Source organism: Balaenoptera physalus (genome assembly GCF_965194825.1).
Source record: "Balaenoptera physalus genome assembly, chromosome: 2".
NCBI classification, from domain to species: domain Eukaryota; kingdom Metazoa; phylum Chordata; class Mammalia; order Artiodactyla; family Balaenopteridae; genus Balaenoptera; species Balaenoptera physalus.
The window spans coordinates 28,819,306-28,845,717 of record NC_138883.1 but is presented as its reverse complement, the minus strand read 5'-3'; the positions used below and the strand labels follow the sequence as shown (position 1 = coordinate 28,845,717).

Below are 26,412 nucleotides of genomic sequence, written 5' to 3'. Positions count from 1 at the left end.
CTAATTCAGAATGGTCTCCCTTAGGGTTTGAAGTCCCTGGGGAATCCCAGCTATCCTAGGAATAAGACTTGCTCAACCTAGTTCAACACAAAAGGAGGCAATTAACAATTATGAAATTGAGATGCCAGGTCACACTGGGTAATCCATCTTTGAGGAAGTTGGGATTCTTTGCGAAAGAAAAGACAGCCCTGTTGTAAGGGAAGGAGTCCTGGGCCAGCAGTCTGGAGAGACTATGTAACCCCAGCACTTCCCCTAACCAGCTGAAAGGTAGATGGTCCAATCACAGCCATTCTCCGAGCCTCAGTTTCCTCGTCTATAAAACGAAGGGTAGGCTTGTCGGGCCCCTAACTAACTGTAATTTTCCAACCTGAGGCTCAGGGAGAAATCCATAAAACAAAATTCCTTCAAAGTACTGCTAGAAGTGAACTCACTGGTCAAGGTTGAACGATTTGTTCTTTGGGTCCAGGTAGTAGGGGCAGTCATAGGCCACCAATCCCGGTTAACTTATTAATACACTTTGCCCATATATGTGACTAGTCTTTAAATCTCCACACCTTCCCAACCTTCCACGGAAACGCTGTGACGCAGGCACGTCTGTAGCCTAAACTTCAAAAGCTCCCCCCTGGGAGGGGAGGGGGTGAGGAGACGAGGTCTAGTCGTGCGCCTGCGTACTGAGGTCCGACGGCAGAGGTCTCGCGGCGACCCCTTGCAAGCTCTGCAAACCGCGCGAGATTTCCTCCCGAGCTCCTCGGCGGTGAGTGAAACGCGGGGCTCCGCCGGCAGGACCTATTAGGGCTGGGGAGCCCGAGGCTGGGTCGGGTCCTTCAGGTGAGGGAGGGTCAAGGAACCAGGGTGATCTCCCGGCTTCCTCCTGGAGCTGCTGGCGACGCTAGCATTATTGCCTACGTCACTGGGATAGGGAATGCTCGAGAAGAAGCAGAAGCAGGGCTTTTTTTTTTTTTTTTTTAGAATTGGTGGTAAGCAACCTCAAGTTTGGACATAATTGTGTTTAAGGTGTCCTTGGGATGTTCATTTAACACATATTTAATGGGCACCTACCATGTGCCAGGCATAGGGGGTGAACATAAATCACTGAACTAAACAGGCACGAGTCCCTATCTTGGTGTTTACATTCTGGGAAGTCAGTCTGAAATTCTGGGTTGTAGACGCAGATTTTTAGTAATTTACGTATGAGTGGTTGGTAGTAGGAGCCATAGAAGGTGAAGCCACTGAGAAATGGAAGAGCCATGCAGGAATCCCCACATACTAGGGGAAAGGAAGGAAAAAAACAGAAGTCTCAAAGGAAAGGAGAGCGACCGTCCAGAAAAAGTGGAGGAAATCCCAGAGATTTACACGTTTTGTAATAAGGCCGTGGGCAACAGTCATTTGTGGCAGAATAATTGAGCAAGATCCGGGTAGAGAAGTTTTGTTTTGTTTTTTAAAGATGTTAGGAAGCTCATGTTATGGCAGTGGTGTGTGTTGTGTTTGCCTGTAGGGTTCTAGTGCAGTCATTACCAGTTGTGCGACCATGGGCAAGTTATTCAACCTCTCTGTGCCTCGTTTTCCTCCTCTATAAAATGGGAACAGTGACAGTACCATCCTCAGAGTGTTGTTGGGTGGAGGGGTTAAAGGAGACAATGGCTATTAAATCTTTAGCCCAGTTCCTGGCACTTAGGAACATTCAGGAAACAGGCTGAGAGAAGGAACTTTCCCAAGATCCCGCGTGATTAGAAGCAGGACATGTACTCTGCTTTTCCTTGTTGGGTGCCCTACCCCTTATATTAGGCTGCAAGGTAGACATTCAGATAACACACTCTTTTTGACTGGCACTAGAATTTTTCAGTTGATCATTGATCTGGTATTATTTTGGAATATTGCTTACCACCAATTTGGAACCTACGGGCAAATACGGTCTGCTTGATGTCAGTCAATAAGGACTTGAGTTTTTTTTTCCCCTCCCATTTGGGATGAATAACACCACCACCACCACACCTCCTTTCAGATCTAGAGCTGGTGTATCATATTATATATTTTAATTTTGTGACTAAATTTCTTTATGTTTTAAATGTGTTGTTTGTTGTGCTATGGAGGGATATTGCACGATTATCCTACATTAGTTAATTGTAGTGTTTGATAGTTGAAAACTTTCTAATTTGATACAGAGGGAGAAAACTTTAATAGTGTACTTTTCATGCTGATAAGCAGTATTTGGACAAATCTACAGTGTGCATAATTTCAAGTAATAAAGCATACATTGAAAGTAATTAGGGAAAAGGGTGGCAAATATGAAACTTCATTTGGAAAGACTCCTTTGAAAATTTAGCCATCTTGGTGCTGTTAATCACCACTTAAGGTCAGTTATCTTTGGATCCAGCATCAATTTGGAAAACTTTGCCTATTAACCCTACGTAATTTACACCCATGGTGATTCAATAGGAGATTTTCTTTAAAAAAATACATTTAGCCCTACAAGACATTATGGACTTCTCGCTGTGATGAAATAGGATGCACACAGCACCACCTTTAAAGATTCTTACCTAAAAAGTCTGAACCTGCATCTAATCAAACCTCTAGCTCTAACTACCTGTGAAGGATAAGAGGGGAGATAGAAGAATGAAGTAAATGACATTATGAGAAAAAATAAATAAAAATAGGGATTTCCCTGGCGGTCCAGTGGTTAAGACTCCGTGCTTCCACTGCCGGGGCCACGGATTCCATCCCTGGTCAGGGAACTAAGATCCTGTATGCTGCTCAGCCAAAAAAAAAAAAGACACTATGAGGATGCAATCAGAGGTCATTCAACAGACAAAGGAATGAAGAAACATGTTCTTTCAACAACCAGTGACATAAAATAAAAAAGGGGAGACTCAAAAATACAGTATATGGACCTTGATTCTAACGAACCAACTGTAAAAAGACGGAATTTGAATGTGCACTAGGTATTAGATAATGTCAAGGAATTACCTGGACTATTAATTCTGTTATGTTAATGGCATAGTGTTTATGTTTAAAACAACCTGTTATTAGAGATGCATAACTGAGGGATTTTTGAATGAAATAGGATGATGTCTGGGATTTTGTTTTAATGGGAAGCTGGGGAACGCAGTCCTTAGCTGGCAACATTGTGTCCGAAAGGACAGAGTGGATATTGGGAGCAACCAGCCATTAAGGTCACAACCAGTGAGATTATAAATATATACATTATAAAAAGTAAGGAAGCAAATAGGATGAATATCCATGTTCTTCATTCTATTTTATGGAATGCCACTAACATCAGACATTTAGTTCTTAATTAGGAGCAGAATTCCTCTCCTCTAGAAAAGGGTACCTACAGAAGAGTTGAACATTATTATGTGGCTATATACGTGCAAACCGTGTTTGGAAGTGATTGGGGGGCAATAGTGGAAAGAGTGAGGACAAGTGAGATCTGGGATGAGGAGATTTATGTTTCAGTCCTGACTCCTCTGCTTAACTGCTATGTGATCTTGGGTACAAACTGTACCTCAGTTTCCGTTGTAAAATAAGGATATTACCTATATACTTTGTTTTAAGAAATAAATAAATCTGTGTGAAAGTTCTCCATAAGTTATCTCCATATAAATACTATGTTAAGCAAGATTTGAAAAATACCCCATGATGATTATTTAACATTTTTCTGAGAAGTATACATAAATCTCAGGTCTATATAAGAAACTCAGGTACTATATGGGATATAGAGAAATATGAAGAAATTCAAGAGTCCTGCAAATTTAGAAACTAGATTAGGAGTAGAGTCATGGGTAAATGAAATTACCCAGTGATACAAGGCAAGCATTATTAAATATCAAATGGATCTACAGATGGTTGTCAGATGTCTAAGTGTGCTGCTGTATAAACTTAGAAATGATGCTAAGAGCTAAATATATTGCAACTGTTGATAAGCAACAAGGATATATTGTATAGCATGGGGAATTATAGCCACTATCTTGTAATAACTTTTAGTGGAGTATAAGCTGTAAAAATGTTGAATCACTATGCTCTACACCTGAAACTAATATAATAATGTAAATCAACTATAATTTAATAAAAAATATGTTGCAATTGTAAAAAAACTGTCATTGATATAATTGTTGTTCTTGGGCTTCTCAATGTTATTAGGTACTAAAGAGGATGAAATGAAATATCTAATGAGAGAAGACAACTAGTAAATAATTTTAAAAAGGATAATATTTGCTTAGTAACTTAAAAATCAAACAACTTAGACATATAGGATGGAAATTATTATGTCGTAGTTAAGTGATTGGAATGTCAGACAGCTTGGGTTTGAATCTCAACTCCGCCACCTTAGGAAAGTGCTTAAACCCTTTAAGGCACACTTCCTCATCTATAGATTGGGGATAATAATAAAATATTTAATAGGATTGTTAGATTAAATGAAATATATATAAAATATTGTTAAATACTAAATGAATATATATGTGCATATATATATATATATATATGTTTCATAGCACAACAGTCCTTGGTACAGAATAACACTAACGGTCTGTTCTCATTTTTAGTGATGGATAAAGTAAGCATGCCCAAGTCAGATAGTGCTAGCACTGGAACTTCATTTTGCTTCTTTCATTAGCTCAGATTGTAAACCCACAATAAATTGATCCTTTTTTACTCACTTGGCCATTCTATATTACATAATTTCCTAGAAGGTGAGGATTTTAAAATGCTTTTGATGTATTACTTTTATAATCAGCAGAACTATTAAGAAATTTCCATTTTGATAAATAAATAAAAGAACTTTTGAAAATTTGGTTACATCTCAATTAAACGGCTAGTGTTTTATTTGCTACTAGACTAACTGGCTAACTCTGGAGGAATATATCATATTGTTTTCTTTTAATCAAGCTGCAGTAGGAGCCTTAACCATGATGGCTTGAAGATGAATGTGCTTGAATTAGGAGGCCAAAAACATTTTGTTCCACTCAATCCTCAGTGAATTTGTTCTTATTAGCCAAATATTCTAATTAGATTTAGTCTTTCTTCATATATTTGCTTTAGGAGGCAAACTCTAACAGGAGACTACATCTTTTTTGGATCCTAAATATGATTTTTCTTCTCCTTGTTCAGAAACACAAATGTACTTTCTTTTTTAACTTTTAAATTGTTGAATATTTCATAACTTGTGATTTAAAACTTTTCTGTTTATAGGAGTTATTTTATACAGAAGTCTTGTGAGACCACTGTGCAAACAAGGTGATGATTGTACAAAGAGTGGTATTGAATTCCCGACCTGGTATGTATTTGTCTGTGATGAATGAACAGCTGTGGTCTTTAATAATTATTAATGCAAATGGAGGAACAAAAAGTAATAATATGATGTAAATGTGGTAAATTAGGTAGGAAGATATTAACACTAGTAGAGATATTAGAAGAAACTCTTTAAACAATATAATATTCATTTTAAAATTTTATTTATTCATTCATTCATTCATTCTTGGCTGCGTTGGGTCTTCGTTGCTGTGCGCAGGCTTTCTCTAGTTGAGGTGAGCGGGGGCTACTCTTTGTTGCAGTGTGCGGGCTTCTCATTGCTGTGGCTTCTCTTGTTGCGGAGCACAGGCTCTAGGTGTGCGGGCTTCAGTAGTTATGGTGCATGGGCTTAGTAGCTCCGTGGCATGTGGGATCTTCCCGGACCAGGGCTCTAACCTGTGTTTCCTGCATTGGCAGGCGGACTCTTGATCACTGCACCACCAGGGAAGTCCCAATATTCATTTTTTTAAATGATAACTTATCAAGGCCACTTGTTGAGGAAATAAGGTATTTTAAAATTATTATAATTTTTAGAAGGTTATATTACAAATATATGTGGCTTTTGTTTTTTCTTTATAATGTGTATCGTTGATTCTTAAGATGTGCTTTTCTGTTTTATGTGAAAAGCACTGACCTATGTCATCCTAGGTCATCTAACCTGACATCTACCCTGAATCATAGAAGCGTAGGTATGGAAGTAACCTGAGAGGTTTGGGCCCATGCTGCCTTGGTTTTGGTGCTTACCTAGCATGTGGCCTGGGAAAGACACCTTTTCTCAGTTTTAGTAAAGTGAGCAATTAGATTAAAATGTCTACATTCCGTTTTCACCTTATAAATTTGATGATTCAATGAATATGAAGTTTTAATTATATTCATTTAAGTTTCTCTTTTCATCTTAAAATGAGGAAGGATAGTTTACCTGTTTACTTTGGCTAATGTGGTGTTTCTGCTACTTTGTGAATTTTAATTTTCATAGTTAAAAAAAAAGCTGGCTGTGCTTTTTCACTTTTTGAAATCCTTCTATAATTTTATAACAGATGAGGTGATTTACCTGTAATCACCTTAAAAAAGAAATTTTTACATTGACAGCAATATGCCAAAGGAAATTCTTGGAAAAACCAAGAGCAAGTGAAACTATTTGAAGAATTTATGCTGAGTTACAGAAAAATTACAAAACATTGTGGATTTATTCATGTGTGTATTCCAGGAGTGCTCTAAATCTTAGAGTGACCTTTTAAAAATAATAAATAATTCTATGGGAAAGTGACTTTTTGATTTTATATTTTTGCCTAATATTCTAGGAAAAAATGGTAATCCAGTGGTGGAAAATTTCCGAGTAGAAGAAGTAAACTTACCAGATAATATCAATGAAGGACAAGTACAAGTCAGAACTCTTTACCTTTCTGTGGATCCTTACATGGTAAGAATCAGGATTTTGTGACTTAGTGAAAATAATTTTATTTTCATATTTTTTCATGTTGCATCTGAATTTCATTGTGCAAGCCTCATGATTAATAAATATTTGAGGGACTTCCCTGGTGGCGCAGTGGTTAAGAATTCGCCTGCCAGTGCAGGGGACATGGGTTTGAGCCCTGGTCCGGGAAGATCCCACATGCTGCGGAGCAACTAAGCCCGTGGACCACAACTACTGAGCCTGCCTTCTAGGGCCCGTGAGCCACAACTAGTGAGCCCGCATGCCGCAACTACTGGAGCCTGCGCGCCTAGAGCCCGTGCTCCGCAACAAGAGAAGCCACCGCAATGAGAAGCCTGTGCACCGCAACGAAGAGTAGCCCCCGCTCGCCACAACTAGAGAAAACCCACGTGCAGCAACGAAGACCCAACGCAGCCAAAAATACATAAATGAATAAATTTATAAAAACAAAAAAAACCACTCTGAACCCTCAGACTAGTCCTTTCTGTTATATTTTCTCAGAACAGTACCTTGACCTTCAACCTAAATTAATAATTATTTGTGTTGTTATTAGATATTTATTTTCCCTAATAAAAGCTTACTATGACAAAGATCTTATTTATCACTGTATCTCCAGTGACAAGCGTAAGTGCTTATTAAGTATTAAAGGAAGGAAGGAAGAAAATTACTTTGGTTGCTTTCACTTGACACTGTTCTAAAAAAAAAAAAAAAAAAGGACATAAGCATCTTTAAAGGGGAAAAATGAAATCTGATGAACATTAAATTATTGAAATTTTATATCATTCCAAATTCACAAGTAATTTTAATCACTATGTATGTACTGTACTTTACATGGTTATATTTAATATGTATATACTATTTTGATTTCATATTTGTGATTTTATATTCATACCTTCATATGAAAAACTCGTCCAGATATTATTATTTTGGTGGTTGTATAACATTTTCTTGTGTTGACATCATTCGCTTACCTATGGGGAATTACTCGTTCCCACTTTTTCTATTAGCCTTAAGAATCAGGTTCTTGGTGTGGCCAGTATCCAGTGGCTGCTGCACTTGCTTTTCAAGAATATATGGGAGGGGCACACAAGCAGAAGTGTAGTGTATTCCCATAGAAGCTTCTGCCTCAATTCCCTGTGTGGTCTTTTCCCCTGGTGAACTGAACCAGACCATGGGGGGCCCCTTGATCAAGCAGCCTTCCATCTATTCCATCTCCTGGACCACACTGTAGGCTTGTACATCTTGGCCTTCATGAGAGAGGCAAGAGTGAGCCACAGAGAGGAAGAAAGCCTAGATTACTTCCCAGAGAAATCTTTAGCCCTAGTCCTATGGAAAGGTGTGGTGCTATTGTGACATTATGTCTTTGAGGAATAAAGAACATCCAGCTGAGGTTAGGGGGAATGTTGTAGTGCTTGGTCTGAAGTTGTGATGAATAACTGTATAAAAATTGTTTCATTTTTCGTTTGGGTTATTTCCATTGAGGAAGCAGTATTGCTTGGCTGAAGAAATGAGCAGTATTATGGTCTATATGTTACTAGTTTGTTTTCTATAAAAAAATAGACAGTTTTATAATATTATCAGCAACAGTAAGTGTACCTAATTTGCTACAATCCATTGAAACCATTGACACAGTATCTTGTATTATTTTTGCTAGATAATGTATATAATATTACATAAATTTCTTAAGTAATTAAGAATTTTAACAGCTTTATTGAACTATAAGCCACATATACAGTTTACACATTTAATGTGTACAATTCAGTGGTTTTTAGTCTATTCACAAAGTTGTGGAACTATCACCACAATCTAATTTTAGAACATACTTAAATTCCTTTTTAATTTCACTTCTTTACTTGTTAGAGAGGTGATACTTTTTTTTCAGGATAAAAAATAACTGAAAGGAAGAGAGAAATTAAGGTAAGTTTTGTTTGGCTAACACTGTACTTAACATTACTTATTACATACTTTCTTTTAGTCACTGGGTAAATTAGTAAACTGTTTCAGTATTATCAGAGAGAATTATCCTAATCTATGTTTTCTTTTCTTAGCGTTGTAGAATGAATGAAGACACTGGCAGTGACTATATATCACCTTGGCAGCTGTCTCAGGTGGTTGATGGTGGAGGTATTGGGATTATAGAAGAAAGCAAACACACAAATTTTACTAAAGGCGATTTTGTGACTTCTTTCTATTGGCCCTGGCAAACCAAGGTTATTCTAGATGGAAATATCCTTGAAAAGGTGATGTATAATATAAAGTATCTGATTTTTTTCCCCCCTGTAATTCCTTCTTTATGCATTTGGTGCTCAGTTCTGTTTGTTATCAGGGAAAAAATAAAAGCACATGTTTTCTTTTTAGATAGCTGTCAGAATATGGAAAGCCTTTTATTCCTCTTCCACTGTTGGTTGTAACTATGTATGACAGTTCTTAGATTGCCAATGAATGATGTTGTTTTCCATATTTAATTTCTCAAATTTTACATAAATGTTTTATACTAAGAACTAGAAGGCCCCTTATAGTTTAAAGTTAAACTAAATTAAAGTTTCCTGAGAAATTACCACTTGACTTAAGAAATTCATTTGGTTTGTGTTTGAAATTCCATCATGTGTAAGAAATCTTGAGTTCGGTTTCTACTGTTAGGCTGAACCATGTGGAATTACCAATATTTGTCTTTTTTTTTTTTTTTTAAGTATTTGTTTATTTATTTATGGCTGTGTAGGGTCTTCATTTCTGTGCGAGGGCTTTCTCTAGTTGCGGCAAGCGGGGGCCACTCTTCATCGCGGTGCGCGGGCCTCTCACTATCACGGCCTCTCCTGTTGCGGAGCACAGGCTCCAGATGCGCAGGCTCAGTAATTGTGGCTCACGGGCCCAGCTGCTCCGCAGCACGTTGGATCTTCCCAGACCAGGGCTCGAACCCGTGTCCCCTGCGTTGGCAGGCAGATTCTCAACCACTGCGCCACCAGGGAAGCCCTATTTGTCTGTTTTGACCTACAAAAACTGGCAGCCTCATGTAATTCAGCCTAATATTTGTCATCAAGGAAGTTACCTTATATCTCTGAACCTCAGTTTCCTCATGTGCAAAATGAAAACAATAGCTACCTCACAAGTGAATGTGAAAATTAAATTAAATTTAGCTATGATAAATGTGATTAAGGCTTTGTAAAAAGCTTTATAAAATTTTAGTATTTTTTATGATTACAAATTATTATAATCAGTTAAAGATGGCTGTTAAGATAAAATGAGATGCGGGAGACATTACACAATCATTTGCCAACTTAATGGTACTAGTAAAATATATTTAACTAGAAATTTCATAGCAGGAAGTGAAAGAGAAACATTCAGCACTTTCTAGTTTTCCCTGTCATTGTGCTATAGTGGGAAATTGAGCAACTGGAGAAAGCTTAAAAATGTTTGGGGAGTAGGTATTAGAAATGAGGAAGAGGAATTCAGAAGGGACAGAAAAACGATCTTTGCTAAAAGCAAACTTATCTCACAATGTTTTTATACTGGCTTTACTAATAAATGACTGTTAACTACAGGATACATTTCTGTGTAGTGTACGGTAGACCTTTCTGTATATTATAGACTTTAATATCTCCATTACCTTTATTCACACACCAGACTTAACTGATAGCCATTTAAAACTGCTGATTACAAACTGCCATTTTCTTTCTTTGTGGCAGAGCAAGGTGGCGAATCTTGATTACTTTTGGTGGTTTATTGAGTTTTTACCAAAATTATTCAATTCCTTAAAAACGATTATAAAACCTTTATGGTAGGGAGTCTTTCTATATAATTTTTTTTCAATTCTCCCTAATGTTACAGATAAGAAAACAGGCACAGAAAATGTGAGAGAAGTATAATTAACTATTGATTGGGCCTGGTAAACATATAAATGTAAAATGCTAAAAAGCTGACAGAGACCTCCTTTAATTCTGTAATTAAGCTAGAAGAAATTGTATCACACCTTCCTTACATTTCCATGGACCATTTTAAGCATCAGTAATGAGAACTGTTAGAGTTTGAGCTCATTTTTATATAGATAAATGTTTACTCTGGAATTGCTCAGAGATTTTTAAACCTTCCAGTTTTGCCTAGTGTTTTCCTGTTAAGTGTTTCCTCTCTTTTGAAATATTTGGGACATTGACAAGAAAGAACGTTTGGTATCTCTTATGTGGCAATTCTTTTTTAAAGGTTTTGTAGGTTTTTTTTTTACTATAAAGAGAAGTAATATTCTTTTTTTTTTTTTACTTTGTACAAGTAAATTATAGAATTTTAACAAGACTGAAGAATGGTTTACTGTTCTTGAAACTATGTTGGGTTGTTTATTAGTCCACTTGAACTGCCATTACAAAATACCAGAGACTGAAATTTATTTTCTCACAGTTCTGGAGTCTAGAAGTCTGAGGTCAAGGTGCTGGAACAGTTGGTTTCCTGTGAAGCCTCTCTTCCTGGCTTAAAGATGGCTGCCTTCTCACTGTGTCCTCACACAGTATCCAGCCTTTCCTCTGTGCACCTGCATAGAAAGAGATCTCTGGTGCCTCTTCCTCTTTTAAGGACATAAGTCCTATCAGATTAGGGCCCCACCTTTATGACCTCATTTAACCTTATCTCCTTAAAGGCCCTATCTCCAAATATACTCACACTAAGAGTTAGGTCTTCAACATATGAATTTGGGGGGGACACAATACAGTACTTTACAGGTTGTCTCTACCCTGTTGACTTAAAACGGAAATTCCTAGTATTATTTTTAAAAGGTATGTATATGTTTTTTAGGTAGACCCACAGCTTGTGGATGGACACCTTTCATACTTTCTTGGAGCTATAGGGATGCCTGGTTTGACTTCCTTGATTGGGATACAGGAAAAAGGTCATATAACTGCTGGATCTAATCAGACAATGGTTGTTAGTGGGGCTGCTGGTGCTTGTGGATCCTTAGCTGGGCAGGTAAACTTTTGGAGAATAATCAGATTTTCTAAAAAACTAGTCATAACAATCTCTGGATATGTGTATATAATTTAAAATATAAAATTGAACAAATTTATAATATGAGTATTTTACACATTTTTGGTAGAAATGATGTTATTGCATGCTTAGACTCTCTTCTTAACAATATGAAAAATGTTATAGATTTTTGTATTTTGTTCTCTTTTAATCAAAAATGGCATGGTAAATGCTAGAGCATTGCTCTAATCAATATGAAGAAGAAAATCACAGAGTACCTGTCTGGAATTACATGAATTAAAAAACAAATTTATATTTTAAAAAAATCATCTTCAAATAAGAACACACTTATTGGGTTCTAGAAGTATAGTAAATATTATGATAGAAATTTATAAAGTACATTGTTTTATGAATAATAGCTTTATAGTGTGAAACCATTGAAACAAAACATTTTATCTTAATAGTGATTTTAGTTGCTCACAGGCCTGAAAAATATTGAATTGCAAGATAGAGATATTTTGAGTCTGACTATTCCTTTTATGACATCATCTTTAAATTGCGAGATTTTAACATTCAAACTAACTCTAATTTTATTCAATCTTAATTTTTTAAAGAATGCCATTATATCTGTTCTCAGTTCTTTTGGTTTCAAATTACTTTTAGCTAAAAGCCTTATAATCTAACCTCAGTTGTGACGAACACTTTCATATATGTACTTGTATTAACTTTCATACTTTCACATTTTTACATTTAAATTGTGACACTAGAAAGTTGTTTAATTTTCAAAAATTTCCCCTCTAGATTGGCCATTTGATGGGCTGTTCCAGAGTTGTGGGAATTTGTGGAACACCTGAGAAGTGCCTCCTTTTGACCTCAGAACTGGGCTTTGATGCTGCAATTAATTATAAAGAGGGGAGTGTGGCAGAACAACTCCGTGAATTATGCCCCTCTGGAGTGGATGTTTACTTTGACAATGTTGGCGGTGACATCAGCGATACAGTGATAAGTCAGGTTGTTTTCTGATTTGTTTGTTATAAATTTGAATACTACAGTTTATTTAATGTGATATCTTTTTACCTGATACTGAGAGAGAAAAAAAAAACTTTATAAAATTGTAGGGTTTATGGTGAAAAACATGATGGTCAGTATTGTAAGTGATACAGAAGAGCTTGCTGAAGCTACTTCCATTTGTTTGTAGATTTGCACTGTGAGCATCAATTTCAGTTCTTTGCTAGCAATGTTATATTTTCACCTGTAATTTATTTTTGTGAAAAAATACAGTTGTATTATTCAAATGAAATTCTGACCTTTAACTCACTTCTAACCATCAACCAACTTACATCAACCAACTTACAGCCATGACTTGGGGTAAGGAAAGGATTTTCACAGATTGCAGGTATTTACATATTTTAATTGACAGTGTTACAATTTATCAACATTAGCTGTTAACACTGCATTGTCCTTTACTATATGTAAAATTGTTTTCAATTGAGGTTAAATTATTTAAATTCTAATAAATACTTTACCAATAATAACAAAAGTAGCATCAATGATGACAATGAGAACTAATGCAATTCTTTTGCTGATTACCAAACTCTTATTTACCGCTGTGTTCCTTTGGAGTAGACTTATTTTCTAGCTAATTAAAGCTCTCTAATACATATAATGGGTAAGTCTTCAAAACAAAATCAATTAATTGGCATTATAATTATATAATACTAATTATATAATACTGTAATGCCAATTATAATTGGCATTATAGTATTAAATACTATAGGGAATTCCCTGGAGGTGGTCCAGTTGTTAGGACTGCGTGCTTTCACTGCCCAGGGCGCAGGTTCAATCCCTGGTCGGGGAACTAAGATACCACAAACCGAGTGGTGCGGCCATTTGAAAAAAAAAAAAAAAAAGATTAAATATTACAGTCAAGGAGGCTTTCATTGAGGCAGCCATAAAATTAGTAAACATAGGGAAGGTGTATATCTTAGGTTATAATCATCAGTTTTCTCTGAACAGATGAATCAGGACAGCCACATCATCCTATGTGGTCAAATTTCTCAGTACAACAAAGATGTGCCTTATCCTCCTCCACTACCCTCTGCTGTAGAAGCAATCCGGAAAGAAAGAAACATCACAAGGTGTGTTCTACGCTTTCCCCTTATTACCAGATTCAAGGGGTTTAAAGATCATGGATGTATACAAAATACGTTGTTCTTCATATATAATTTTTCTTATTAAATAAAACTTGAAAATGTACATTTTAAGGTGGTCATTTAGGTTTTGGTTAATTAGGTCCCTGGCAGAAAACTTTTTGAAAAATGCATCTGTTCAATCAATCTTTTGCAAATCTTTTTTGCGAGTGTTAGAAATTCAACTCATTGGCTTAAGTGTGAAGGAAATTTATTGGCTCATGTATCTAAGAAGTTCAATATTAGTACTGGCTTAGATTTGGCTGGATAAAAGGTTTGCATAGTGGTGTCATGACTCAAGTTTTTTTTTTTTTAATTCTTACTTTTGGCTGTGTTGGATCTTTGTTGCTGCGCGCGGGCTTTCTCTAGTTGAGGCGAGTGGGGGCTACTCTTCGTTGCGGTGCACGGGCCTCTCATTGCGGTGGCTTCTCTTGTTACGGAGCATGGGCTGTAGGCGCACAGGCTTCAGTAGTTGTGGCTCGTGGGCTCTAGAGCACAGGTTCAGTAGTTGTGGCGCACGGGCTCAGTTGCTCCACGGCACGTGGGATCCTCCCGGACCAGGGCTCGAACCCGTGTCCCCTGCATTGGCAGGTGGAGTCTTAACCATTGCGCCACCAGGGAGGTCCCATGACTCAGTTTTTCTTCACCCCTGGGCTGTGCTTTTTTCTGGATTGTCTTGGCTCCCTCGCAGGCTCTCCTCTTGCAGCAGCAGGAGGATGACTGTTATCTTTACTCTTACATTTTACCAGATTAGCAATCCAAGCAAAAAGGAGAACAGCTCTCTTCTTGCAGTTTTATTACATCTCCAAGCTGATACTTAATGGCTCAGACTGGCCTGGCTTTCTTTCGTCACATGAGGGTGGGGAAAGGATGCCACCCACAAAATAAAATCACAGTGTTACTACCAAATGGGATTGTAGATGCTGGGCAGACAATACAATAGAAGTCCATTATACTTAACGCTTGTAACTACACCTAAAGCTATATCTGACCAGACTCTGTGTGATTAAGTCCTAATGTTTGAAAGATTAACAAATTTTAGAGTTCTGGAATGATTTGATTTGGGCTTTCTCACTCCCTCCCTAGTCTCTGATCATTATCCTTTTCTTCCCCACTACAGAGAGAGATTTCTGGTGTTAAATTTTAAGGACAAATTTGAGTCTGGCATTCTCCAGCTGAGTCAGTGGTTTAAAGAAGGAAAGCTAAAGGTAGAACTTGCTTCTGTTCTTTATCAGTATTATTCTTCCTGCTACTTGATATACTTTTGTATTATTTGAATTTAATATTAGTTTCATAATAAATATTTCTACAAAAGAAAAGTATACTGAACATTATAAATAAACTTTACCTCCTGAGTGAGGATAACTCTCCTGATTGAGAAACCCTCTCATTAGTCCCTTTATCTAAAATTTTATTAACGTTTACTTTTCTTAGACTATATTACAAGATCAATAGGTTTTTGTTTTTTCCAAATTGTAATATTCATTAACAAATATTTATGGAACGCTACTATGTGTTAGAAGCTGTGCTTTCTCGAAAATCTTATAAGCACCTCCTAATACCTCTCCACCACCATACATGTTTCCTGCCCTCCCTGGACATTCTGATAGATCTCTTGGCTATGGCTGAAAATCAGGAATTATCGATCTGGGGTCCAGAGACCCTGACCTAGGATGTTCTTGAAACGTGAAAATGATAGGCAAAGTTGTATGTGTGTGTGCTTATATACTTTGTTTTTTGAAAAGAAGGTGTATAGCATGTGATATTACAAACTGAAGATTAGACAATGGGAAAATAGGATTGTACTTAAAAAAATGAATTGATAGGAAACTTTTCTGGACTACCTACACAAAAAGAAGAATATCTCTTTTTAGACAGAAAATGCTAAATAGTATTGCTGCCTTTTGCAAAACTGAAAACTGTTAAATAGAAACACTGAAGTCTAAAGAATATAAAATATATCTAATTTGATTTACAGATTAAAGAGACTATGATAAATGGATTGGAAAACATGGGAGGTAAGATGAATGTAGATTTTATTATACACATGAGTTCAGCACAAATACTCTTTTTTCTTTTAATTCTACTTCTTTGTTGTTTTTTTCTTTTTAAATCATTTCTTTCCTGTAAAGTCTTAATCAAACTTCATGAAGTTCAACTTAGTGGTATTTAAGAGCCATTGTTTTCTCATTTCAAATTGTAAAGTAAGTGTTTCTTTGGTTTTGTAAATAACTTATGAAAAAAAAATGTAAGAATTGTTAAAGTCATTTAGCCTCTAGGTAACTTTTTCAGATTGAATGGTTCTAAGCCATCATAAGATTACATGAAGCAAATTTTCAATATTTGGGGGTGGTTTTTTTTTTACTAACATACACAGATTTCCACACTCTCTTTTGTTTCAAATAAAGAGGATTAAACTGATAATTTTTCCTTTTTGAGAAAAAAATTTAATATATTTGGAGATGTATATTTCACTTACTTAGTAAAACTTTATGACTAGATTTCTAATATTTTTAAGTTATTTAAAAATTGTTATTGCTGACATTTATCCTATTTATTTGCCTCTAGTCTTCAGACTCTGTAACAGTGAACATGGATGTAGACACCAATTAATAATTTCTAGTTTGGGTAAAAACACATTTTTAAGATGTTAATTGGGTTAGTTTGTCCTGTAACTTTGCCAGTGTTTTACTTGAGGTTTCTTTTCATGACAGTTTCCTTCTGTACTTAAAATCATTGAAGAAATTATTCAAATTAATTGTATGTGTCTGACCTACTGATAAACATGTATGATGGTGACATTTATGTTTTCAGATAACCTAGTTTTTTTTTCTTTCCAGCTGCATTCCAGTCCATGATGACAGGAGGTAACATCGGAAAGCAGATAGTTTGCATTTCAGAAGAAACCTCTTTGTTATCTCTATAAACATCTTCGTTATGAAATACATGGATTGCTTTCCATTTTGCACAAAGATTTCAAGATACATTAAAAAAAACCCTTAAGAGTACAGATAGCTTTTGATTTAAATGTGATCATAGGTGATATTTTCTTAGCTGCATAATTCTTTCCTATATCTTCAATATCGTATATGTATTCTTCATCCAATATGATTATTTACAATAATAGATTGAAGTCAACATGACCTATTTTTCCTTCTTTTGCTAAAACTAATATTACATGAAATTTATATCAGATATTCTGAAACCACTGGAGATTTGATGTAACTGTTTAATCATACAAAATATTTTTTAAATTAATAAATTTATTAACTTCATAAGTTGTATTTAAAATAGAATACTTGAGAAGGCACTTAGTAAATATTGAACTGGACATGCTTTACATAATTGTTGAACTGAAGCTTGAAGAATAAATTGGGATGGTCTTTCCATATTATAGATGGAAGAGGGACTTAATTGCAGGGTCTGTGTGTGTAGGGGTTTGGGGGAATTCAGAGCTTGTGGAACAGTTTTTGGGGTGGGAGAGCAGAGGCTTTGTGTTGGGAGTAGTATGAGAAGTTAAATAACTGAGGTTGGTTAGGTTGATGGAGGGACTAGATTTACTACAGAAGATATGTGTTTTGCCAAGTAGTTCACAGTATAGCCTAAAAACTCAAATATATATTGATAAAAGCCTATGTTTATTTTAGGTTAGCAGGCACATACTGTCAAATAGTTACAAAGATTTCGAGGGCAAATAGATATAGACATCAATTCAAGGTTTAAGTGATGAAAAAGATTTAAACAACAAATACAGCTTCAGAAAATGACAGAACTGACTGAGCAAAGTAACAAATGGTCATAAACATGGCTGTTCAAGACCTATTAATGTACCTCCAGATAAGAGCATTTGTTTTATTAATTGTAATCAACCCTTTAATACAGTAAAATTGAGCATATTTTCTGAGTGTTGTGCTGGCTTATGGTCAGCTGTTTACAAATTGCAATATACTTTTGTGTAGATTCGAACTGTGTTAGTAATCAGTCACTCCAGTTGACCTCAGTGGCCTTCGCTTCTTTCTTGTTTTATATACTTTTCCAGAGAGAGCTTCATCTCTTGTCTGTGTGTTGATAACTCCCAAATCTGTATCTTATTTCTGACCTCTTGAGCTAGGTAGGGACCTTTACCTCCAAGTAAATATCCCATAGGCACCTGGAATAGATAAACTCGGCTTATCCAAAGAGGAATTATCTTTCTCTGAAACATGTTGCTTCTTTGTTTTCAAATCACCATCGTTTGTGTACTGAACTACTTCCCTGGTTTCTTCAAACTTGTCTCTGTCCTTGAAAATGCCCTTCTTAGAAAACAACTTTAGGGCTTCCCTGGTGGTGCAGTGGTTAAGGATCCGCCTGCCAATGTTGGGGACACGGGTTCGAGCCCTGGTCCAGGAAGTTCCCACATGCCGCGGAGCAACTAAGCCCGTGCACCACAACTACTGAGCCTGCACTCTAGAGCCCTCGAACCACAGCTACAGCTACGGAGCCCACGTGCCACAACTACTGAAGCCCGCAGGCCTGGAGTCCATGCTCTGCAACAAGAGAAGCCACCACAATGAGGAGCCCGCGCACCGCAAGGAAGAGGAGCCCCCGCTTGCCACAACTAGAGAAAGCCCACGCGCAGCAACGAAGACCCAACGCAGCCAAAATAAATAAATAAATAAAATAAATCTATTAAAAAAAAAAAAAAACACCTTTAATTCCCACTGCCACTATCTTAGCTCAGTCCCTCCTTCATCCTTTGGCACACAGCAAGTATTAAAAAATTAGTAATTTCACAAAGTCAGTCAAACACGTAAAGCTCTAACAAGTTGCGGCATCTGGCCTGAAACTCAAGTGTTCTAGCACCGGTGTGGACATCGGAGAGCTCTTCACATTCTACTGTACTGACGGAACCCAGACTCTAGGGACTTCACCTTCCAAAAAAAAGTTCTACACCGGAGTTTCAATTCTTACCCCACCTGGTATGCAATGCAGAACTAGATTCTGCAAGTTCCCTTCTCGGGCAGTGAAGCTTCGAGGTCCTCTTCACTAAGAACTTTGATAAATGTTTAAGTAGTGATCTTTTCTTTCTCGCTTGCCTCCATTGAAACATTTACTGATCTCAGCTGACAGGAGATAACTACCCCATCCACTGCAGCAGGGAAGCAGTGACGTCACGCCTAGAATTGACTGACCCCGTTTTTCGGGCTTCGCAGACCACGGAGCTACAAAGGCCGAGAGGGAATGAGTGGGAGGCAGGAGACCGCAGTGCCTTCCCTCTCCGAGCCAAGCCTGCCTGGCCCGCGCAGGCCAGCGGCCCCCGGGCCGGAACCTCCTGCGGGACTGCAACAGCCCGGCTCGGAGGCGAGCGAGTGGGTGTGTGTGTGGGGGGCGGCCAAACTTCCTGTCCCGCGCTCGAGCTGCTTCCGGCGGGAGCCGGAAGACGCTCTGTGTGGACAGAATTCGGGACCGACTGACGGACGGACGGCTGCCCGGGACGGAAAGGTGAGCTCCGGGGTGGGCCTGACCGACCCGCTCGGCTAGGTGGTCCCCGAGAGGGAGGGAGCCAGTGCTGGCTCCTCGGGGGCTCGGGCCGAGTTTGCCCCCGGAGAGGACAGGGAAACCGCCCCGGGGCACCCCACCCGGATCTGGAGCGGCAGGTCTGAAGCCCTACGGCTTCGGCTCTTCTCCTCGTGGGCTTTTGGGGCAGATGTTTCGGCTCCTTCGCTTGGTTTCGGGGCCAGGGGCATGGGGACAAGACCAACCTGGAGAAAGCTAGAGTCAGCGAGTCCCCGCGGCGGGGGCTCCCAGACTGCACCCTCCGCGAGGCCTGCCTGCGGACCTTGGGGCCCTTCACTAGGCTGTTGTAATGGGGGAACGAGGATGCCAAGGCGACTCTGACCTGGACATTTCAGCCCAGATCTACCGTCTTCTTTCATACGTCCACTTACTTTCTCGGTCTAGAAGAAGGAAGGCTGCCGACTCGGAGGGTCTGGGCCACTGGTTTCTCCTTCGCGTGTCATTTCAAGGCGAGGGTGTGGGCTGTGAGAGTCTACAGCTTTATGCATTTCGCAGGTTGAAGTTTCTTCAGAGAAAAGAATTCAGTTAGTTTATTAAAGTTTATCTCACTTGCTCATGAGGCTCTGAAATGCATTTAGGAACCATTTGGCAGTTAAATATTATTAACTTGGAACTTAAGAATTTGTATTTCTTTCTCACTTTGGCACAAGGACCAACGCAGCGTATTTGCAAAGAGAATAAAAGAAACATTTAAAAATAAAGCCAGGGGCATTTTGTTATTGTTAGGGAGTGAGAAATTCCACTTTGTGTTATCTTCGTGTGAGACAAGGTCAACTAAACTCGCAGTCAAAAGATTTAGGTTCTAGTTTTTTAAGTTTTACATCTAAGTAGAGGTCTAATTTTTGGCAAGTTAATCTCTAGCTTTGGACTTTTTTTTTCCTCTGTAAATGAAGGGGGTTACCTATTCATTCAGTAAATATTTCCTGAATGCTTAGTTTGTGCAAAACATCAGTGGAGAAAGGAGAAGGATGAATAAATTCATTGAACCTTAACCAGTGAGAAAAATATGCAGGTAGACAACTAACTCCCAAGGCAAGCTGAAATAATTGCTAAAGAGAGGTTAAACTGTGCTGTGAGAACACCAAGGGAAGGACAGATTTGTTCTGACTGGAGGGAAAGGGGTCTTCATGGAGGATGGCGTATGAGTTGGATTTTAAAGACTGGAAAAGATTTCAGAAGATCACAGCTGGATTGGAGGGTTTTATTACTGGAGGGTCTTATTACTGAAGAACTATCACAAGGGAAAGGGACCTTGAGCACTAAAATAGGTTGGAGTGTTCATTTAGTAGCCAGTCCAGTGTGTACTGGAGAAAAGAGTTCATTGAGGTATATAGTGGATGCTGCAGTTGGAACAGTATTTGAGGACATATTGTTGAATATTTAAAACGCCATACATAGGGATTTGACTGTTAATTCTGAAGCACTGAACTTTGGGTATGGGAAGTGACGTAAGCATTTCTGTGTTTTGGAAAGATAGCTCGAGTGGCTGCATAAAAGATGGAATGGAAAGGGGAATTTTAAGGGCAAGGTGGCCAGTTAGAAGCCTATTTTCATGGTGTAGTTGAAAGATAATGAAAAACCTAAACAGGGCATTATGGTAGGAGTAAGTTTGGAGGAATCAGAACCACTGGGATTATTTAAATATGGAGGATGAGAGAGATTGTTCAAGACCTAGAATTTGTAGCTGAGTGGGAGAACAATTGGGCAATAACTGAAATGGATAATACAGGAAGAAGAACAGGTTTGGTGGGGAAGGTGACAGTCTGGATTTTGGACATTGTTAAAATTGAGGTAGATATCCACATGGGGATACCTAGCAAGCAGTTAGAAATGAAAGTTTGGAGTACAGAGAGAGGTCAGAAATAGAGACAAAAATTTGGGTATCATTCACGGAGTCATTTATTCGTTATACAAATATTTGTTCACTGCCTACTAGCTGCTTACAGGAAGTTTGTATAAAAGCCCTTTAAACTCATAGTAAAGACAATCTCAGAGCTTCACAGTATCAGAAATGACTCTTGGAGACCTAAATTCCTTATGAATTACCTACAATACTTTGCTAGGCACTAGGTGATGGGTTCTGGGTTCTGGGAGTTATAGTAGTGAACAAGGCAGGCTAGTTCTTGCCCTTGTTTATGGAGCTTACAATTTAGGGGGTAGCCAGACAAAAAGTGAATACTGTATCAAAACAAAAGAATTAGAAATTGTGGTAAGTGCTGTAATGGAGACAGCAGAGATAGAAAATAAAAGTGGGGGTATGAGGAACCTTCTTTGGATAAGGTTATCAGGCAGAGCCTTTTTGCATGAGTTGATAGTTAAATAGAGCCCTGAAGAATGAAAAAGAGCTAACCAATGGAAGAGAAAGCATTCCTAAGTAGAGGAAATGATGTGTGCAAATCCCTAACATAGGAAAGAGCTTAATGTGTTCAAGGAACTAAGGGAAAGTCATCTGGCTGGAGCTTGGTGAGCAAGTAATAGAGCACAATTCTGGAATGTTTTTGGAGAGGAAGGAATGGATCACATAGGTCTTTATAGGCCAGGATAAGGAGTTTGGATTTTTTCTAGATGCATTGGGAAGCCATGTGAAAAAAAATGCGAAAATTCACATTTTAAGATGGTATTAAGTGATGTGAAGAGAACAGAATGGAAGGAGGCAAAGTATAGAAGTAGGGAGACCAGTTAGGAGACAGTAACAGTACTTTAAGGCAAGGTTGATGGTGGCCTGGAGTAGAGTAGTGGCAGTAGATATAGAAGTACGTGGATTTGCGATCTCTTTTGGAGATAGAATCAGGTCCAGACTTGCAGCTGGACTGGATACTGGGAACAAAGGAAAGAAAGTAATAAAAGTGACTTCTAAATGGGGTGAATGGTGATCCTCCCTTGAGCGGAGGGTTGTGGTCAGAGGGGCTGGCAGGGGAGGATGGGAAATAGGCTTGGGAGAGAATTCATTTTGAACATGTTAAATTTGAGATATCAAAACATGAGGTAGAGATGTCAAATAAGCAATCCTATGTACAAGTTTGCAGCTCAGAGGAGATATCTGGGCTATAGATAAAAATTTTGGAGACCGTATCATTTAAAGCCATGAGTTCACACTAGGAAGAGAGTCTAGCAAGAGAAGAGGGCCTGGCCTGCAAACTATCCTGAAGAACATTAATATTTAGAGGATGAGTGGAGGAGGAATATAGGAGTTATCGAAGGAAACTGGAGGAATGGCCAATGAGGTAGGATTAAAATAAGGAAGAAGTATCTTAGAAGCAAAAGGGAGTAAGTAAAGTGTTTGAGGAAGGAGGCAGTGCTTCTAAGGGAAAATATCAGTTATGACTCTGGTTGCAAATGACCAATTTACTTGAGGAGAAGAGGAATTTATGACAAGGATGTGGGCAGCTGACAGGATCAAAGGAAATGCTGAAGGCCGTGGCTTTGAAAAGGACAGGAATCTGAGCAGCCCCAGGGGGAGGCTGCTAATTGCAGTACTGGAGCGAATGGGCTGCTACAGCAGTTTTCACCTTAGTTACTTCTTTTAGAATTCACGTTCTGAGGAAAAGTATCTGATTTGTTCATCATGGGTTGAGTGTCCAACAGTTGGTCAGGATAGAAAAGAACACCTTAATCTGTAATCGCACTAAGAATATATCCAGTGGGGGAGGGATAGATCCTCAAACAAAATGTGCATCCTGTCACCCAAACGGCGGAATGAATGTGGAACAGTCAAAAATAATAGCTGTCCCTTGCAAAGGTCAAGTAAGATGAGGGCAGCAAAGTATCCATTAAATTTGGCAGCATGAAGATCATTGGCTTAAATTTGTCTCTGAAGGATTGCAGAGAAATGGAGAGGTGACTGGAATAAAAATCAGGGCTGTAGGAATGGAGCACCCCAGAAGATCCTGGGAAGAGAGGAGGGAAGGCCCAGGCTGAATGCTACGGTTTCTGAGATTCATTCTGGCTTCACAGTTCTATATTCCAAATGTCTTTTATCAGTACCCGTTACCACTTTATCATTAGAATTTAATTAACTCTCATGCTATATCATATACTAGATATGATATTAAAAAATTACTTGGTTTTTCTATTCCTTTCACTACCATTTTATGCCAGAACTTAAACTGCTCTTTTTTAATTTTAATTTTTGGTCTTTGGAATTCACTAACATTGGTAGAATTTTGTTTTCATTTTTTAAGTGTTACTGAGTTTTGTTCCTGTCTGTATCTGTGGTCAGCCACAGGTAGAAGTTGGGGGAGCTGAGAAGCAGATTGGCCCATGGTAAGAGAGACTAGTCCTCTTGGTTGAAATTATGTGCTTTATTTTAACCTTTGTGAATAGTGACCAATTGGGGGAGCACAGTGTTTCTCAGTTTCTTCCCTCTTTTTCCTCAAGCCTCCCTCAGTCTTCCCCTTCTTTCCAAAACCGGGTCAAGGTCAAGGCATTTTCTACCTCCCTCAAGAGGATAAGAGCAATAGTGGTATTCTGGGCTTTGTATTCTAGGGTGGAATCACATTGCTTTTTGGAGGTTGACACAATGCTCTTCTGTTTCTTTCATGATGCAGAGTATTAAAAGCCCCTGGTCATCTTTCTGTTTGGAATACACTCCCTTCTGTATGGCAGTCAGGACTAAGGCAAGAGACCTGTATCAGCTCTGTTCTCCTTTTGCTTGCTTAGTTTACTTTGGATTGGTTTTTCCCTCCCGGTATTTCTCCATGTAGCCTGCACTGGTTTTAGGCCATACCTACTCTAGGGAAATGGTGTTACCACTAATTCCTGTCTAGTATATGAGAGTTCTTCATTGGGGTGTGGGACCAAAGACTGGTTAATTAGAAAAACTACTTTGTCTTTCTTTGCCTAGTGTGTAGTATTTTCCTTTGCAGACCACAAGGAGGTTTGAGGTTTAAGTAATCTCAATTTCACCAAGACTTTTATCAATGGTAATTGCTGATTGTTTGTAATATATACTTATAGCAGGTTTATATCTATGGCTTTATATTTTAAGACTGATTCTGTGTTAAACATATGTATTTTAGACACTTGAAAATACTTTATAGTGTTTTTCAATCTGTGAGACATAACCTGTTAATAGCTGTGAGAACATTTTCATGGATCTTATCATTTAAAAAAAAATTCAAAGTGCATGAAATTAGTATATGTTAGTATTTTATTGTTTTATGAAAATATGTTATTTGTGTGTATCTCTGTGTGTGTTTCATTCTCTGAGTTATGATGGAAAATGTATCTTACTGTGGGTGGCAGTCAAAAAAGTTTGAAAACCACTGCTCTATAGGAAATTTGGACTCAGTAACAAAAAGCAGATTTCTTAACCTTTTATAGTATACTAAGCATTTGATAGATTTACTTGTTTCTTAAGCACTTATGCAGAACTTTGTTTATGAAGAATTTTGTAATTATTTCTATTGACTGATATATAAATAATCTTAGGGTAGACCTATTTCATTTCTGTATTTCAGATAAGTTTCCCAGGGCCAAGAAGATGAATAGCTTGCCCAGGTCTCAACCAACGAGTCAGAGGCAGAATTTAGATTCCTGCTTAAGAGACCTTGGTTTGTTGTTTTTTTTTTTTTTAAACATCTCAACTTCTTTATTAAACTTGTTCAGCTCCTTAGTGTTAATACATAATTTGCTGGATGATGTTGCGTGTACTGTAGAAAAAGAATACAGTTTATCAAACTTCAGTTCCCAGGATTTATTTATGTGGCTAAAAACAGAAAGAGAGTTGTTCTCAGGATGGTCATAGAGATTGCTGTTGTCCTAAATCTACTTTGCTGTTGTTAGGCGTTCTCTCGTTACTTATTCCCAGAACTTTTCAGGGCTTCTTGTGTTCTTTGCTTTGGTTCATTGCAAAGGTTTGTGTTGCCTGCATTTTTTTTAACCCTTAGGCTGACTCTGGGGTAATATATTCAATAATAGCAGTGGCAGGGTCAGTGGATTTCTAAAAAATATAATATGTGCTAGACCAAGATTGTTCCTTTAAGCAGTCTTATATGCTTTCGTGGCCATAGGGAACCATGCACACAGTAAAATTTAGTTGTTATGAACTCTTCATCCGGAGCCAAGATTCCTTATTTATGATTTGTGGAAAATAGGATTTGATGTGCCTGGCCTTTGTTGCTGATAGTTAAATATCATTATCTCTTTTATTTTTTATGGAGCTAAATTAGTAATTTTTCTATTTAGAAGGAAATAAGAATACAAATTTTGTCTGTCTGGGTAAAGATACAAAATAAAAATGAGCAAATATTACTGTCCACATTAAAGGACTTTGGGTGATGTAGGCGACTGCTTGGTATTGCATCTCTAATCTCTTATCTTAATTAATATAAGAAAGCCTGGGAAGAAATTTCCTCTGAGACCCATAATTATCTTGAAAATAGCTTCCCTTTGAGTAAAGCAGTGCCTTTCACTCTAGTGTCATGTAAATTGCATTTGAAGGAAAGACATTGCATTGGACACTCCCCCCCACCCCATACTGGTAAATTATTTTTATTATAAATACTTTAAATATACTCAAACGAAAAGCTAGGTAATCCTTATCCCTCCGGTGTTGAACCCCTATACCTTTTAATCAACTATAAAATCAAAACAAATTTATGAATAATTTAGTACTAGCAATGGTAGGGTCAGTGGAATTTTTAAAAATATATAATATATGCTGAAGCAAGGTTGTTTTCTTAAGCAATCTAATATGTTTTGATGGCCATAGGAACCATGTATATAGTACAATTTAGGTTATCAGTGTTATGTCCGTTGTTACTATGGATTATATCTTTATGAGTAAGTATATAGATGTAAACCATACCAAAACCCAAGGAAATTCAAATTAACATTCATATTATATTGTAGAGATGTCGTTTTACTGAAATGAAATAATGGTGATCTGAATAGTGGAAAGATTTAGTTTGGATTCACTAATATATATAATCCGTTTCTATATTTTAACTTTAGTAATAGCAATGTAGAGAATATCATACAAGGTACTATTTGTGATGTGAAGGC

At 37.7% G+C, this 26,412-nt stretch overlaps 2 protein-coding genes across 14 annotated transcripts in view; both read left to right on the top strand.

Annotated features, from left to right (window-relative positions):
• The first annotated feature begins 580 nt into the window (after positions 1 to 580).
• PTGR2 (prostaglandin reductase 2) lies at positions 581 to 16,994 on the top strand. Of its 4 annotated transcripts, none has more exons than XM_082451834.1 (10): positions 587 to 754; positions 5,188 to 5,272; positions 6,588 to 6,706; positions 8,767 to 8,958; positions 11,495 to 11,665; positions 12,464 to 12,673; positions 13,679 to 13,800; positions 14,972 to 15,059; positions 15,830 to 15,869; positions 16,692 to 16,994. In XM_082451834.1, the coding sequence occupies exons 2-10, from the start codon at positions 5,236 to 5,238 to the stop codon at positions 16,775 to 16,777; spliced, it is 1,065 nt and encodes a 354-aa protein (XP_082307960.1). In that variant the 5' UTR covers positions 587 to 754; positions 5,188 to 5,235; the 3' UTR covers positions 16,778 to 16,994. The 4 variants fall into 4 exon arrangements, with proteins under 4 accessions (XP_082307963.1, XP_082307960.1, XP_082307961.1 ...); XM_082451835.1 differs by having other exon boundaries at positions 587 to 828; XM_082451836.1 differs by lacking the exon at positions 587 to 754 and adding an exon at positions 5,704 to 5,793.
• Positions 16,995 to 17,136: 142 nt separating this feature from the next.
• Positions 17,137 to 26,412, top strand: part of ZNF410 (zinc finger protein 410) — a 41,563-nt gene continuing 32,287 nt past the window's right edge. For 8 of the 10 annotated variants that reach the window (XM_082451755.1, XM_082451748.1, XM_082451754.1 and 5 more), the window contains exon 1: positions 17,137 to 19,332. The gene's annotated coding sequence lies outside the window, so the exon portion shown is untranslated. Of the gene's footprint in view, positions 19,333 to 23,588; positions 23,671 to 24,866; positions 24,960 to 26,412 lie in introns of all 10 variants that reach the window. The other 2 variants (XM_082451749.1, XM_082451750.1) reach the window with 2 other exon arrangements.